Raw genomic sequence first — 17,800 nt, 5'->3', positions numbered from 1 at the left:
GTGGCTACCCTTGGAATTCTTCAGGAAATGAGTCAGACACAATGACAGTCACAGAGGAGGGGAGGAGGGTTGCATTCTTGGTGCAGTCTGTACAGAAGGAGAAGTAAAGGGCCAACTCATATCATCTTTGGCTGATACTGGGGCCTACCTGTTCCAGTTAGACCAGTGGAAGTTCCTGACCTATCGCCCTCTGGAAAAGAAGACAATTGGTAGGAATTGTGAGTAATCAAGTAATTAGTAGGCTGTTAATGTCTCAGTAAAAATAGGTTCAAATTTATAATTAGTGGGACTTTTTCAGTAAATCTATTAGCTTATCATTTAATATGTAAACTACATTCTGTAATCTATTGTATACACGGCTGGCATTTTCATTCAGACACAAGATCCTGATGCTGGACTTAAAATTAAGTCACAAGAGGTGAAAAGCGGTATATTACCAGTTCTCACAAAAGAGAACATACGTCCAAATTTACAACAGACAGTAAAAAGAGATGTTGAAGTTGGATTAAACAGAAAACTAGTTCAGATTATGAAGATATCAAATGTAGAGTTTCCACGCACTCTCCAGTTGAGACTTTCGCCTGAAGCTGAAGAAGGGGTTGCACGTGTGATTGAAAAGATGGTAGAGCAGAGCATTTTGAAGGAGGTATTTGGAAGCCCATGCAATTCGCTGATAATGGGACTTTGCAATCCTGAAGGTAAATGAAGACTAGTTTAAGATTTTAGAAAAATTCATGCAATAGTAGACCTGTGGTACTGAATCCAGCAGTGACTGATTTGCATTCCACATTTTTCTCTATTCTCTATTATTCTACATTAGGACACTTAGGGCCACATGTACATAGCCTTTTGCACGTCACAAACGACGAATCAGGCTGTTTGCGACGTGCAAAATGCACTTTGACATGTACCAAACCATTTTTGCGATTCAGTAAACTATTTACAGAATCGCAAAAAGGGATTGCGAGTTGCAATTAGGAAGGGGTGTTCCCTTCCTAATTGCGACTCACAGTCCCATGTATGATTGTTTTGTGACTGTGAATGCGGTCACAAAACAATCGCAGTTAGCACCAGCTGGTGCTAACCCCTTCCCCTTTGTGAATGTCAGTAAAAACATTTTTTTCAGAGCAGGCAGTGGTCCTATGGACCACTGCCTGCTCTGAAAAAATGAAATGAAAACGTTTCATTTTTTGTTTTTGAAATGCATCTCGTTTTCCTTTAAGGAAAACAACCTGCTTTATTTAAAAGCAGTCACAGACGTGGTGGTCTGCTGTCTCCAGCAGGACACCATCGCTGTGAGGGCCGCAAATTGCGACCTACCTCAAGAATAGTCATGAGGTGGGCATTTGCGACCCCCTCGCAAATAGTGTCATTGACACTATGCAACATATGGTTTGGTGACTCGCAAATTGTGAGTCACAAAACCAAAGTTTGATACATGTAGCCCTTAATAACTTGTTGCATTTACAATTATACATTTAGTTCTGGTTTGGACATGGATCCGACAGGAGGATTCAAGTCCTTCAATATTCTTTCAAGCACCTACAAAACATTTCAAGTCTTTAGAAATGCCTTGTGATCAGTTTTGGTGCAATACATTGATGATTTGATGACTGCAGCAAAAATAAAAGAAGTCTGTAAGTTTGACACAATTGCATTATTGAATCATTTGGTTGATAATATTCATAAGTTTGCACCTATGAAATTACAGCACTGTCATTAAGAAGTTATTTTATCAAATTCTGAAAGGAACGAAGAAGGTGTTCAATGCTTGCACCTCTGATTTTGAGAATTAAACCACAAATTGCACAGATAGAAGTGAGGGGGGTTAGGATTGGTTGGCTTCTGTTTTCAGTGTATCCCCAACTTTACTTAATTACAAAGATATTACAAACTGACTCAGAGTGAAATAAAGGATCCAGTACCTTGGACTGACAAATGTATGAAAGCTTTCCTGGAGTTAAGACACACTTTGTACTCTGTACCCACAGTAGGAATGTCTGATTACCAAAAGAGTTGTATTTATTTTGTCATGGAAAACAAAAGTGCTCGTTATCCATTCTTGTACAACAGCATGCTGCTTGTAAAAGACCAATTGCATATTGTTCTAAAATATTAGATCCAGTCACCACTTTTTAATTGTTTGAAATTAGTTGCTGCAACTTTGATTCCAGTTCTTCTGAGTGATTTGATTGTTATGGATCACAACCTAATGATTGTGCCTAGTTCAATGGTTTAATGGAACAATTTGAGAAAATGCAAGGTTTATCTCACCAGATTCATATCTATAACAGAAGGCAAGGTTTTATCATGGAACAATACATGGGATGTGATGGGACGGTGAGGCTTTTTTAATGGAAGCTTGGTTAAATTCTAATTTTAGAACTGTTACAGAGGATTTCTGCCATAGATGTATTGCATGTCAACAAAGCAATACTGGAAAGGAAAGGTGTTCAGCCATGAGCCTTGTAGGAAAAACACATGTCAGTTTACAAGGCTGCTATTTATTTTGTAGAGATGCCACATTACAACAAATCAAAGTACAGCTTAGTCATTGTTTGTTTATTGGCAAAATTATTCGAGGCATATTCATGAGGGAGGTGTGATGAACTAACAGTTGTAAACTATTACTTATGGAATTAAGTTAAAGATTCAGATTGTCAATTACAATTAAATCAGATAAGGGAATACATTTCATGAATTAAATCATGAGAGTCTCTTGTATGCTTCTCTAAATATACATCACAAGTTCCATTATAGTTATCATCCAGTGGCCTTTGGAGTAGGGGAAATACTTACTGGTGTAATGAAAAACAAGCTGACACAATTCTGTGCCTGGACTTGGAATGCCCTTCCGCTAGTATTGCTAAGTATTAGATGCACTCTTCAAAGGTCAACTGGATTGAGTCCTCATGAAGTTCTCATGGGAAGGGCTATGGGGCTTCGGTGTGCCATAAGCATGTTAGATAAACTTTACTGATTAACTATACTTAGATTACTGTAAACGTCTAGCTGTCACAGTACATTCTATCTCTCATCAGATGGAACTTGTTACTCCTTCTATGTCTGATTCATTAAAGTGATGTTTTAGGCTCAGAGCCAATTTTATCTTATCCTCACTCTCCTTCACTCACACATCTTTCTCTATTTTTTTAGTCAGTTTTCATTCCAGACCTCCACCTGGCAAATTGCCTTCGGTTAAGTACCATCCCAATTTGTGGGTGGTCCGCCAGACATTGCAGCACCGGTCTGACGAGGAGATAGCCCAATGATGAAACCTGTCACCCTAGTGGGTGCTTGAGGGCTCTCCTGATATCAATTGTATCTCTGACTACTTTCACCCTTGTTTTCCTATACAGCAAATAGGTTTGTCGTCTTTTGGACCAGTGTACTTTTCCATCTATATTATGTCTTCATCAGGTCCCTTGAAATGGTTGTCCCTCTCCCCTTTTTGCGCTTTGGGCATGTGTGACAGCCTCCCTCTCTTAAATTAAGACTAGATATGCATGGCTGTCCCCTTTCATCTGAGCACATAGTAGTTATGCTATGATCGAGAGAACAGCTCAGTGGGGCTGGCCAGGATAGCTTCCAACATCAATACAGAGATTGATTTCAAAAGGGTTATATCCTCTTTTTGATTGTAGTGGGTGGACTGCCCCTTACTCTCCAGGTGAACTGTTGTGTGCTGCAGCATACAGACTGGAGGTCCCCACAAGAGGGCTTGTTTGTCGTTTGTTTGAGCACTTAGATGTTGCTCTGCCACCTTGGGGTAGGGAGCTGGAAGTTCTGCTTTTAGTTTTTATTGACCCATGCAAATTGACAGACACCAGCTGAGAGCACTGTAAACTCCCTGCATCAGTGGGCCTCATGAGCGCATCTCAGACCCCTCTGACCTCTTTTGATAGTGGCAAGTATGAGTAGAATGTGGAGTGTCCGGGGAATGAGGACAGCACACAAGAGACGTGCAGTACAACAATATTTCAAATGGAAGGAGGCTCAGAGAGCATTCAGTCAGGAAACCCACATACCTAGATGGGAAGACATACACTTGCAAAAACGATGGTGGGGGCAATGTTATAGCACCACATATTTGGGGTTTGCTCGAGGGGCCCTTATATGGGGATCCCTCAGCACCCTTCAGGAGCATGGTAAAAGAAACAGACCCTGAAGGGCGTTATGTCTTTGTGGAAGGACAACTGGATAGCAGACCCCCTATTACTGGGAAGCGGTTATGCTTCAAATGTGGTGCAACAATCATTCTTGGCTTGCCCCTCCACCACATTGACCAGATGGGTGCATATGTTGCCAGGTCCAGTGCTGACCTGGCGACTACAGCCAACTGCTTTGGAGGATCGGTATTCTGGGGCTCAACAGATACTGCACTGTCAAACTACCTAACAGACAATTGGGGCTGTACCATCACTGGATTGACAGAATGGGAAGCCATTAAGGTAGTGTTGTGAGCCCATTGCATAAACACCATGATGGGCATGCGAGCTCCCCTGCACTATGATTTGGTCCAGATGGAGGCTTTGTTGGGAACCCTTGAGACTGCATCACTAGGCAACCCTGCTGAGGTGCCAGTTTTGACTGAAGTAAAAGAGCTTCATCCCATTATTCCATTATTGAATCTCTGAGATGGTTGGACTACAGAGCATACCAATCTAAAGTGCTTAGTGAGGGTGACAAACCAGGCAGACTATTGGCATGGCTATTGAAAAGTGCCGTGGCGACCACTCTCATAACCTTGATCTGAATAGCCCTGACGCAACTTACCACTAGCCAAACTGATAAACATACTCTGTTTACCGCTCATTACAGATCATTCTATGATCCCACCCGGTAGACTGTCAAGTCCCAAATCCAAGAATTCCTCAGCATGATTAACACTGCCTGTCATTGAGCTGATCGGGAGAGAAGAACTCAACATTTCCCTTATGGAGCAGGAATTCGGAGATGCTGTCCGGGAAGCACCTATAAACACGACCCCGGGATTGGATGGGTTACTTGTTCAGTTTTACAAAGCGTATGAAGCTGCCATAGTCCTAAAGTTGTTAGAACTTTAAACTGCTGTTCTTGCTTCGGAGCAACTGCCACCTACACTTCGAGAGGCAGTACTGGTTTCACTGGACTCCCTGGAGATGATGTCCTGTCTGCCCCTATCAATGCCAGGTTCGGACTACAAAATACTGAACAAGATCATCGCAGTGAGACTCCTCAGACACCTTCCCCGCCTGGTTCACCGCACCAAAATGTATTCATACCTAGACAGTACACAGTACTTAATACTTAATATCCATTGACTTTATCAAGTGTTGGAAAATGCACCAGCTTGGTGGCCCTATGCAGCATGAATGGAGCTGGACTTGGAGAAAGCATTTGACACCATTGACTGGGAGTACATGTTTGCAACTTTGACCACAATGGGTATAGACAGAAGACTGCAGAGGCTCATAAGACTCATTTATTCAGAAGCCAAGGCACACACGAAGACAGGGCAGTGCATATGGGCCCCCATCCGGGTCAACAGAGGCACACGCCAGGGGTTTCTTTTTTCTCCACTTCTATTTGTCTGGGAAATTGAATAATTGGCACAGAGACATAGGAAGGTCAGGCCTGGGGTATACCATAGGAGGGGACAATGCAAGTAGTCTTTCTATATGTGGACAAAGTATTGATTTATGTAAGGGAAATACAGAAGGACATTGCTGAGATAACGTATATACTGATTGTGTTCTGCGTCGCCTCATGACTAGGGGTGAACTGGTTGAAGACTTGTTGGTTTCTGATCGTCATGGAGTGCTTGCCACACCAATTTGAGATTGATGCACATTCCCTCAGTTGTGAATCAGACATCTTTTGTTACTTAGGCACAAACATCTATTACACCACCTATGATCTCATCGATGGCAACCACTGTCTCCTTCCATCTGTAGATTGCACCCTCTTGGTACAAGGAAAAGTGTCCCTATCAAAAATGGTGACACTTCCTCATCTCTGACATTATTTCCACAATCTCCTGGTCAATGTCCCTTGAAGCTCCTTTTGTACCCCACACACAATGCTGGGGATCTTCCTGTGGAATAAGGGTAGGCATAGAGTAGCACTGTTCAAAAGGCAGCTTGCGGTGGAGAGCAGAGGCCTAGATATTCCTGATATCGAACATTATTATTTGGCCGCATAATTGCAGTGGCCACTTGCTGGATGCAGGGAACATATGTAGAGGAATTGGGACCCATGGGCAGCGAATAGTAGAAGAAGCTTTCCTCTGACAGAGGATGATCCCCAAGCAGGCTAGTGGCCTTTTAGGAGTGGCCCACAGTAGTGTATTTTCAGAGGGCTTTATGTGTCATGCTGCATATGCTGCAATATGCACCTTGGATCAGTTTAAGCTCTATCAGACCATTTAGGGAAAAGCTTTGGGGGGAGTGTGTGATGACATGGGAGGGGGCTGGGGTGGGGAACACTGGTAGATTTGCCCCAGGATGGGGCATTAGTCCCTTTTGAGCAGCTGAGTGATGACAAGGGCCTCCCAGCAGGGTACTTACTGGCCTATGGCCTGCTGGTGGCTGACCGTCATGGGCTGTGGCAAATCACTGACAAGGAACCTAATGAGCCCCCCCCCCATACACACCATGGAAACTGTGGTTGAAGGTTGTCACATGATAACATGGGTGAATGGAGTCCTTTAGCATTTATCACAGGATCCCTTAGTAATACATTGAAGGGCCTAAGAGAGGGACATATGATAGGAATGGACACAGAAGGCATGGGACAGGGACATCTACACCCGAAAAAGGTCTCCCTTAATGCTCAATTCCAGTACATACAATACACTTGTTGCACAGGGCTTACATTACTCTGGAGAAACTCCACTGTATCCGCATCCATCTGCCCATGGTGTATAGAGACTGGGGCAGACATGGCGCATATCTTTTGGAATTGCCTGATAGATGGAGAACTGTGGCTAGAAGTCATGGACAAACTCACTCTGATCTATATAATATGCTGAGTGCTATGCTGGGGGTATATAGGTACAGGCAAACAAAGGATGCTACAAACTGCTTTAGAGACTTAGCACTGCTCATGGTTCACAGACTAATTTCTATGCATTGGAAAGCTAGATTACTGCCCAGGATAGAGCACTGAATCCTGGCAACACTCAACTGGGGTAAAGCCAAGGTAGTGGGGTTGTCAGGAGGAGTCATGGGGACTGCGAAGAGACCCACTGCAGAAGATTAGGAAGGTTTACAGGTGCCCCAAGTGAATCTCAGCATGCAGGAATGAAAAGCTTGCTTGTTAACATGGTGATTCCCATTTATGTGTACTAACCTCCCCAACCCGCACTGACATGTTCAGATGATGAAGGAGCAGAGTGTGAATTGAGGTTGTGGTTCATACTTACCAGATGCTAGGTCTTATCATATTGGGGAAGTGGGTGTGCAGGGCTAATGAGCCAAGGGATTGGAAGGTTTGTCTCTCTACCTCTAGTTGTGCTAAGTACGACTGCTGCTCATTTTGCTTTTTGTGTGAACTGTTTTAGGATTGATGACCTAAGGAACCTGTATCTCCTGATTGATTTGTAAAAGCATACCATGATTGCAAGGGTTGTCGAGGGATTACTGCCTGTATTGCTATGTTTATTAGGTCGGTATGTGCTGACTCACATACTGTGTTACTAATGTCAAAAACCCCATAAAATAGTGAAAAAAAGCAATAATACCCCAATTAAAAATTTAGCATGTTTAAATGATTCTTTTAAAAGTCAAAGATTAGAACATGGGAATTATTATGATGGTGGAGTTGAAGAAAATCTTTATCTAAATATGTTGAAGAATTATAGAGATAATACATTGTAAGATTGTCACACTAGTGCTTGTTTATCAAGTACTGTTGCAGAGTGCATTGTAACCTCAATTGCCCCGTTTTTATGCATTATCTTGTGCTGTTTAATACTGTCTTATTGAGCATCAGAATTATTTAGAAAAAGCTAATATAGATCTTAATGTTGCAATAGATCATACACCTAAAATATAAACTTAGAAGGAACCTTGAGAACTAGAGGTGTTATATTGTTTCACAGTACTACTATTGAGAGAACTACTATTAAGAATGCATGTAGAGTGATTAACACTGAGGATGTGTTTATTGGAGACCATAAAGAGGAGCATAAACAAGTGGATTTGAGAAAGGAGTTTAGATTTAAAAGAAGAGCATGCAATTACAATTTCACAAATCCATCCTAGTTTAGAATTTGAAAATAACGAGGAGGAAATATTCATGAGGCAAGCAAGTTTGAGTATGTGCCTACCCCTCTAGTGTGTGTGCATATATGTATATTATGGATACATTTTACATTATAAGGTGTGCTTCATGTTGTATTTAAAAGTCTTTATCATATTTTTTAACAAATGCCCCACTTTACACTTCCACAAGGTTGTGAAGGTTCTTGTTATTCCGATTTTCTTTTCTTGAAAATCTATCATGTCAGCAGTTTAAATAATGTGAGTCATCGAAGAATGAAAAGAGAAACAGTAATTTAACAAGGGTGAGATGTGGTTGGTGTTTTAATTCCTCTTATAAGTGTTTGATACAACAATTCCTACTTTGATAGAACGCCTGGAAAGTAACACAACAGGTGCTTTGGTTAAGAATAATGAAGAAATGCTTGCAGTCAACTTAATGGTGATTCAAAATTGCCTACCTTTAGATATGCTTACAGCTAAAAAGGGGGAGTCTTCTGTGTACTGTAAATGCATTGTTGCACATACATATCTGATAACAGTGAGAGTACTAACGTATTAATAATTTGACTAATATTGTGAATGACATTCACATTATGAAGGAGCCTGGGATTTGGGAAAAGGTTGCTTTGTGGATACGTATATTAGTTAGAGATTTACTAAAAAGATGATCTGATTCCTGAAAAAGGAAGAAATTGCTCAGAAAAAATCAAAATAAATTCAAATGCAAGATATAGTATAAGTTTAATGAACTTGTTAAATAACACTTTTCTAGCTGCTTTGCTACAGGAAGAAAGTGTAACTTTACAAAATTGTACAGTGTTTAATTTTTTTTATTTCCTCGCTGTAGGTAAACAGTGTTAACATTAACCAATCGTAATAATTTCGAAATAGGCAATGGCTTTGTGTTATGCAAATCAATAGTCTGATTGGTTGTTATGCATAGTAACACGTTAATACAGCTCATTTACATACAGTCACGCTAATGAATTTGTGAGTTTTCTAGCAGGCCAGATGCTTTGCTTCACTTCCTATATTTCTTAAGTCTTTCATGCAGGAGACTTATGGTTGTCAGTTGTTTTGTTTGTTCCTTATCATTTGATTTTGTTACTTTATTTAATTAACTAACTTTTGCTTTCTGAAATGATAACTATGGCCATTGAATAACTCTTTAAACAAGATATCTCAAGTTTTTTTCTTAATGTTAATGATAAATTGGCTAATGACTTGTATAAGAGAACCTTCCATTTCTGTCAGTCTGAATTCCCCAGGCTTAATTAATCGGCACGCATCAACAAATTAATTTATTTACATGACACATTGTTAAAAATCTAAAATATAATTTTTTTTCTCAGAAAACATGCTACTTCCACTCAAAGGTCTAATAAAATCTGGCCTCAATGAGACATCAAACTGTGTTACAGGTCTAGAAAGCTATTTGGACTCTTTGTTAGCGTCTAATGCATTTGTAAGAGACAAGATCGGATACAGCAATGGCAGTAACATTCCTGGTCATTCAAAACTCCTGTGCATGTCTACCATTTGCTCCTACATGCTCCACTGATACCTCTCCATGGTAAATGGACCAAATATGGTGGTCACCCGCCCAATCTTGATCTATTCATATCTTTTATATTATATTGGTTCATCTTATCTTAGTTCCTGTGTTTATAAGAGTCACTCCAAAAGGTCTCTCCATACGCATTATTTATGCCCACTTTTTGTCCCCTAAGCAGCAGGTGTTTCATCATGATTTGTTTCTTTACCTGCAGCTAGGCTATAGAATGAGTTACATCAGCAGCTCTACTGCTTGGAATATATGCGCCAACTCAGAACACTCAAAAGAACACCCACAGTGCCTGTGATTAATGTTTTGTTCTCTTTTTCATTGAACTGTATTCCAATTAAAAACTGTACCAATCTTTCTCTGATGCAAGAGTGGCTTAGGGCCACTGTGATGAGATGAGAAGCTGGGTTTTACAGGACATTTTAATGAAATCTACAGGGCAGGTCAGGGTTAAGTCTCCAGTGAATCCAGTCTTATGGGCATTTGGCATCCCTTTTCATGCCCACTGGATCCAGCTCAAACAGATTGCCTGATTGTTAGACCTGACAGCCTTAGGGTGGTCACCCCTAACTTTTTGCCTGCCTCCCTCCATTTTTTTAGACACTGTTTTTGCTGGTTTTAAGACTCTGCACACTTTACCACTGTTAACCAGTGCTAAAGTGCATATGCTTTCTCCCTTTAAACATGGTAACATTGGATCATACCCAATTGGACTATTTAATTTACTTATAAGTCCCTCGTAGGGTGCACTATATGTTCCCAGGGCCTGTAGATTAAATGCTACTAGTGGGCCTGCAGCACTGATTGTGCCACCCACTTAAGTAGCCCCTTAACCTGGTCTCAGGCATGCCATTGCAAGGCACGTGTGTGCAGTTTCACTGCCAATTCGACTTGGCATTTAAAAGTACTTGCCAAGCCTAAAATTCCCCTTTTTCTACATATATGACTCCCCTAAGGTATGCCCTAGGTAAGCCATAGGGCAGGGTGCTGTATAGGCAAAATGCAGGACATGTACATATGTAGTTTACATGTCCTGGTAGTGTAAAACTCGTTTTTACACTGCTGTGAGCCCTGCTCCCTTCATAGGCTAACATTGGGGCTGCCCTCATACATTGCTTCAGTGGTAGCTGCTGATCTGAAAGGAGTATGAAGGTCATATTTAGTATGGCCAGAATGGTGATATAAAATCCTGCTGACTGGTTAAGTTGGATTTAATATTACTATTTTAGAAATGCCACTTTTAGAAAGTGAGCATTTCTCTGCACTTAACTCTTTCTGTGCCTTACAATCCACGTCTGGCTGGATTTAGTTGACACCTCCTTGTGTATTCACTCAGACACACCCCAAACACAGGATACTCAACCTCACTTGCATACATCTGCATTTTGAATGGGTCTTTCTGGGCTGGGAGGGTGGAGGGCATGCCTTCACACAAAGGACTGCCACACCCCTTTCTGGGATCCAGACAGACAGGATTGAAATGAAAGGGGACCTGGTGCACTTCTAAGCCACTCTTTAAAGTCTCCCCTACTTCAAAGGTACTTTTGGGTATATTAACAGGGAATCTGCCCCTACCAACTCAGACACTTCCTGAAGAAGAAACTTGTAACCAGAACCTACATCCTGCCAAGAAGAACTGCCTGGCTGCCCAAAGGACTCACCTGACTGCTTTCTGTGAAGGACTGCTGCCTTGCTGTTGCCCTTCTGCCTTGCTGCTCTTTGGCTGTGGTGAAGAAGCGCTCTACAAGAGCTTGGATAGAGCTTGCCTCCTGTTCCCTGAAGTCTCAGGAACAAAAAGACTTCATCTCTTCAAGAAGGACTCCTTGTGCGGCTAAATTCGATGCACAGCCTGCCAGACACGACCCACAGCCTGCCCCGCGGTGAAAATTTCACTGCATGCGGAACCGGAACGACTCAGCCTGACTTTGCAACGAGAAGAGCGACCCAGCGCCGGCGCAGCAACCGGAAATTCGATGCACCACCCACTGGATCGATGCACAACCGACCCGGAATGACGCAGCACCTGCCGTGCAGGAGAAAATTCGATGCAACGCCCACCTGATCGACGCAGCTCCTGTGACTTCGTCCTGCCAGCACAGGAAATCCACGCACCGTCCCCGGGGCGTCTGAAAACCCTGCAACCCGAAGAGGATCCATGACCGAGCACCGGAAATCAATGCACAGCCATCCCTGCGTGAAAACCAAGCGACACATCGCTGTGTGCGGCCAGAGAAATCAACGCACACCCCCTTTGTTTCCACGCATCTCCTCCTCTGCAGTTCTTTGCAGAGATTTTTCACGCGAACCAAGTACTTTGTGCTTGACAGAGACTTTGTATCACCTTTCAGTGATATCTCAACATTTATTTATTGCATCTTTGATCGTTTTGACCAGCATCTTATCAGATAAATATTATATTTTTTTTAAAACACTGTGTGGTGTATTTCTGTGGTTCCATTTGGTGTTCTTGTATGACTTATTGCACAAATACTTTACACATTGCCTTCTAAGTTAAGCCTGACTGCTCAGTGCGGCGCTACCAGATGGTGGGCACAAGTAATTTGGATAGTGTGTGGCTTACCCTGACTAGAGTGAGGGTCCTTGCTTGGACAGAGGGTAACCTCACTGCCAACTAAAGACCCCATTTCTAACACTGATGCTAGAGGGACAATGGTCTTGCATCAAGGAACTTTCATTCCCACTAGAGTGCCCTACTCTATCACAGGTAGAAACACTCATCGATAACTAGTGGCCAAGGCTCATCCCTGGCCTCCTGGCTCTTGGAAAATTAAATCCAACCTTTCCTCAAGGACTGGGGCACCATTAATGTGAATGGGAGTCAAGTATTTCCAGATGGACCAAATATCAGTGGTGGAGCAGGAGGCACAGGAATACACTGATGGCTGTTACTCAAACAACAGACACAGAGCTTATTTGGGTCAACTACTGCCAAAGTTTTGCACTAGATATGCTTGAATCAAAGACAGATCACTGTAACATGTCATCTTAGTTGACAGCAGTTGAGAATATAGGGATTTTTTTTTTTTTTATCAAAGACTTTACAGATATCTAGGCTAGTGTCCAGCTGTAGGAGATTATGGAGCATGGAAAAACATTTCCTGACACATCTTGTTGGGCCAAAAAAAGGCAACTGATGAGGGCACAATGCTATGTATGGCTCAAACATGCATGCATTACACTGTCATTCAAAGCTCTGAATTAATAGACTTAGAAGCAGCTTCTATGTTGCCCACTAAGTAGCAAGATACAAAAAGTACTGAAGGCTTGACAGTAAGAAGGGGTCCAAATACTGCAGTGCTCCTAAAACCATTGTCGAAACAAGAACAAAGTTAGGAAGATTTTAGGGTGCATCCACGTACATTTAACAAAATATACGACACTTGGAAGGAGTTCTGAAGTATATCAGTATAAGCCTCAAATGGAAAACTGGGAGGGACCAAAATGATCTACACGCAAACTGATAATGTGACTGAGCAGTGTAGGAAGTTGGCTCTGTACATACTATCTCAAAGTAAGAGATAGTGTGCACAGTATCCAAGGGTTCCCTTTATAGGTTGATAGTGGCAAAATTAGATAATACTAATGCTCTATCTTGTAGTAGTGTGGTTGAGCAGTAGGCTTATCAGAGGGTAGTGTTAAGCATTTGTTGTACACACACAGGCAATAAATGAGGAACACACACTCAAAGATGTAACTCCAGGCAAATAGTTTGTATATAGAAAAATATATTTTCTTAATTTATTTTAGAACCTCAAGATTCAAGATTTGAAGTAAATACATAAAATGCAAGATACTCCACAAAGGTAAGTAAGGAACTTTGAATTAAAGCAGTAGTACACACAGTATAGGTAAAAATGGCAATAAGCTATTTTAAAAGTGGACACACTTTGCTGTAGAAAGCAATGGAGGAACCCGGGGGTCACTTAAGAGATGCAGGCAGGGCACAGTGGGGCTTCTCGGGCCAGCCACTGACTGGGCTAGGGAGGGGGACGCCTGCTGGTCACTCCTGCACTGGAGGTTGGTTCCTCTCGGTCCAGGGGGCTGTGGGTGCAGTGCTTGGTCCAGGCGTCAGGTTCCTTGTTATCAGGCAGTCGCGGTCAGGGGGAGCCTCTGGATCCTCTCTGCAGGTGTCGCTGTGGGGTACAGGGGGGTCATCTCAGGTTACTCACGTAGTCGCAGTCACCTGGGAGTCCTCTCTGCAGTGTTTGTTCTCGAACAGGGGGCGTCGGGTGCAGAGTGTGGGAAGAGTGAGTTCTTTAAAAGTTGCTTCTTTGTTGCAAAGATGTTGCTGTTGTTAAACAGTGCCGCTGTTCTCTGGAGTTTCTTGGTCCTTCGGTTGAGGGCAGTCCTCTGAGTCTTCAGAAGTCGCTGGTCCCTGTCGAATGCGTCGCTGTAGGGGTTCTTTGAGTCTGGAGACAGGCCGGTAGGGCTGGGGCCAAGTCAGTTGTCGTCTCCGTCGTGTCTGCAGGGGTTTCAGGTCAGCAGTCCTTCTTCTTTGTGTAGGTTGCGGGAATCTGATTTCCTGGGTACTGGGTCGACTTCTAAATACTAAATTTAGGGGGTGTTTAGGTCTGGAGGGCAGTAGCCAATGGCTACTATCCTGGAGGGTGGCTACACCCTCTTTGTGCCTCCTCCCTGAGGGGAGGGGGGCACATCCCTAATTCTATTGGGGGAATCCTCCAAACTCAAGATGGATGATTTCTACAGGCTGGGGTCACCTCAGCTCAGGACACCTTAGGGGCTGTGCTGTGCTGACTGGTGGGTGACTCCTCCTTGTTTTTCTCATTATCCTCTCCTGCCTTGCCGCCAAAAGTGGGGGCACTGGCCGAAGGGGCGGGCATCTCCACTAGCTGGGATGCCCTGGGGTGTTGTAACAAAAGGCATGAGCCTTTGAGGCTCACCGCCAGGTGTTACAGTTCGTGCAGGGGGAGGTGAGAAGCACCTCCACCCTGTGCAGGCTTTGTTTCTGTCCTCAGAGAGCATAAAGGCTCTCACCCCAGGGGGGCAGAAACAACTTATCTCAGTGGCAGGCTGGCACAGACCAGTCAGTCCTGCATTCAAGGTTTGGGGTAAACTACAGGGGGCATCTTCTAAGATGCCCTCTGTGTGCATTTGGTAATAAATCCAACATTGGCATCAGTGTGGGTTTATTATTCTGATAAGTTTGATACTAAACTTCCCAGTATTCAGTGTAGCCATTATGGAGCTGTGAAGTTCGTTTTGACAAACTCCCAGACCATATACTCAATATGGCCACACTGTACTTACAATGTCTAAGAATAGACTTAGACACTGCAGGGGCATATTGCTCATGCAGCTATGCCCTCACCTATGGTATAGTGCACCCTGCCTTAGGGGTGCTAGAGGGGTGACTTACCTATGCCACAGGCAGTATTTTGTGTGCATGGCATCCTGAGGGGGGATGCCATGTCGACTTTGCCTTTTTCTCCCCACCAACATACACAATCTGCAATGACAGTGTGCATATGTTAGGTGAGGGATCCCTTAGGGTGGCACAACACATGCTGCAGCCCTTAGGGACCTTCCCTGGTCAGAGGGCCCTTGGTATTACTGGTACCTTTTACAAGGGACTTATCTGTGTGCCAGGGATGTTCCAATTGTGGAAACAATGGTACATTTTTAGTGAAGGAACACTGGAGCTGGGGCCTGGTTAGCAGGGTCCCAGCACACTTCTCAGTCAAGTCAGCATCAATATCAGGCAAAACGTGGGGGGTAGCTGCAAAAGGGAGCCATTTGCCTACAAGCAGTTTATCGTGGACATTGATAATGCATTAGAGAGGACACCCCGGCAGTCTATACTGTTACAACATGTGCTACAGTTGCTTCATAAGCTGAATTCAGCATAACTGTAAACTCTATGACGATATAGCAATTAGTGTTTTTTTCCTCTAATGTTTAAAAACAAATTAAATATATTTTAAAAAAGGTTAGGGAGATTTTGAATCATTTAGAAATATTCAAAAGTCTTTGCATACAGCATACTTTATAAGCGATGAATACAAACACATTTGTAGAGCACTATACAGTGAAAACAAAGCGTAGAGGAATAGAAACACTCATGCACATCGACAAGTCACAAACAAAAATAATTCACCCCTTTGTTTCCTCATTTACCCATGCAGTTTCTCTATAATGTCACTATCGGGAAATTTCTCTCACTTCAAGTGTATGTTTTCTGATAATTCTACTGCCTTATGCTGGTGTTTTTTCATGTAATTCTATTCAACAATCGTATGGCATAACAAAGAGAAGATATGGCCACACAATTCTAGTGTGACTGTGAATAATCTAGACTATTAATTAAATAATTTTATTTACTTACATGACATTTTCTGTGACCTTTCATAGACGTACACCCCAACCAAAGCATTTAAAGACTTCCTATACCCAACTCTCACTGACGGTATTGATTTTATTTTCCATCAAGCGAGATGCAATGAGCCAGCACTGCTTGGGGAGAAGCTCATGCCTTCATATTGTTCAAGAATTTGGATCCTCCTCAGGAAACTTAAGTAAGGATCAACTTTGTGGGTCTTCATTAAACTCCTCATAGGCTCCCATCACTCCAGATAGTATTACAAAGCTGGGCGTCTACACCTAGATTGCTAACTCAAGTTCCACTGATGTACTTTGATGTCATGAAGGCCAGGGAACGGGATTTAAATTATGGCAATATATTGTTTATTTAGCTGATATTTGGTTTATTTGCTTTTAGTTATTTTACAGTTTTGATGGATTTGTTGTGCGAAAGCAGAAAGCAAAAGAACAGAAGTATTTTTTGTATTAATATTTTCGTTTTGAAAGGTCAACACTTTCCACAAACACAGCAAATCATAAATTAAATATATGGCATTGGTTTGAGAGTTTTGCTTAAAAAACGAACAATTCCCCGTGGATGGGATGGTACGAAGTTGCCAGAAATAAGAAATGTTCATTGGGGTGGACTATTGCACAAACACAGCTTGGTTTGGAGACCCATGTCATGCGCCAGGTGTCTGTGGTGATGTTGGTCAACAATTTGTTACTCCTGATTCTATAAACTGATCTTCTACTTTGATCTTGAAACCAAACACGTCCTTGGTGCTTGAAAGAACATATATGTACATGATGTAGTCTTACATTTTCTTCCAGTTTGGTGAGCTGCTCGTCCAGTCTGATGGGGTCTGCAGCTAGAGGCAATGTCCCTCGATCACTTGTTTCTGGTGGGTGGTCCCAGGGTTCACTGGATTCTGCTATCAGTTCTTCTGTGGCATTGATGACTTTTAGAACCTTTGTTGAAATGTTGCACAGGGAGGCAGCAGAGTACTTCTGTTTGGACATAAGAGAGATGGGGACAAACAGAAGAGTATGATTAGCATGGGCCCAAGAAAGCAAAGCATCTCCTGCTGCTTCAGGCAAAGCTCGTTGCAAGCATTTCATACAGAAGCAACTACAGTTGCACCAGGCCAGGGAGATTTTCCACTGCTGTCGGCCAATTTTGCATGATCTTGAAATCCTCATTGACTTCAAAGAACTGGTACAAAATGTCGTTTTTGCACAGGTCTGTCAGAACAAATGTCATGTTTTGAAGGGAATGTCTGAAGAAAGCGAAATGGCACAATAGCCCAGAACCCACACAAAGTTGCCTGGCAGCAGGCCCATTTACATGACCTAGCCACATTTATAAAAGCATGTCATCTTATCCATGGAAAGAGGAGCACACAAACATAGCGTTGCATAGGAGTAGGAAAATATACACCACTTCACTTGGTAAAAAGACAATTGTTAGTAATTCGTTTTTAGCATAATTTAACAATAAAAGCAATGTATTGACACCTGTGTCATATCTGTCAAAGTACATTTTTCCTTTTCCTCCTGATCACATTTCATGGCAGATGCCATTCAGACCCCATGAAGTAACAAACGCTGTCTAATGATAACCATTCACAAATGGTAAAGAGTCCCTCTG

The 17,800-nt window shown here is 42.5% G+C and overlaps 1 protein-coding gene across 2 annotated transcripts in view; it reads right to left on the bottom strand.

Moving 5' to 3' along the window:
- The window catches only part of MYRIP (myosin VIIA and Rab interacting protein), a 1,334,264-nt gene that overhangs the window by 172,096 nt on the left and 1,144,368 nt on the right, over nucleotides 1–17,800 (bottom strand). For both annotated transcript variants that reach the window (XM_069211480.1, XM_069211479.1), the window contains exon 12: nucleotides 16,972–17,160. In XM_069211480.1, the coding sequence (XP_069067581.1) occupies nucleotides 16,972–17,160 (189 nt within the window). The remainder of the gene's footprint in view (nucleotides 1–16,971; nucleotides 17,161–17,800) is intronic.

Source organism: Pleurodeles waltl, chromosome 10 (genome assembly GCF_031143425.1).
Source record: "Pleurodeles waltl isolate 20211129_DDA chromosome 10, aPleWal1.hap1.20221129, whole genome shotgun sequence".
In the NCBI taxonomy this organism is placed as follows: domain Eukaryota; kingdom Metazoa; phylum Chordata; class Amphibia; order Caudata; family Salamandridae; genus Pleurodeles; species Pleurodeles waltl.
This window is presented reverse-complemented; position numbering and strand designations above follow the sequence as displayed.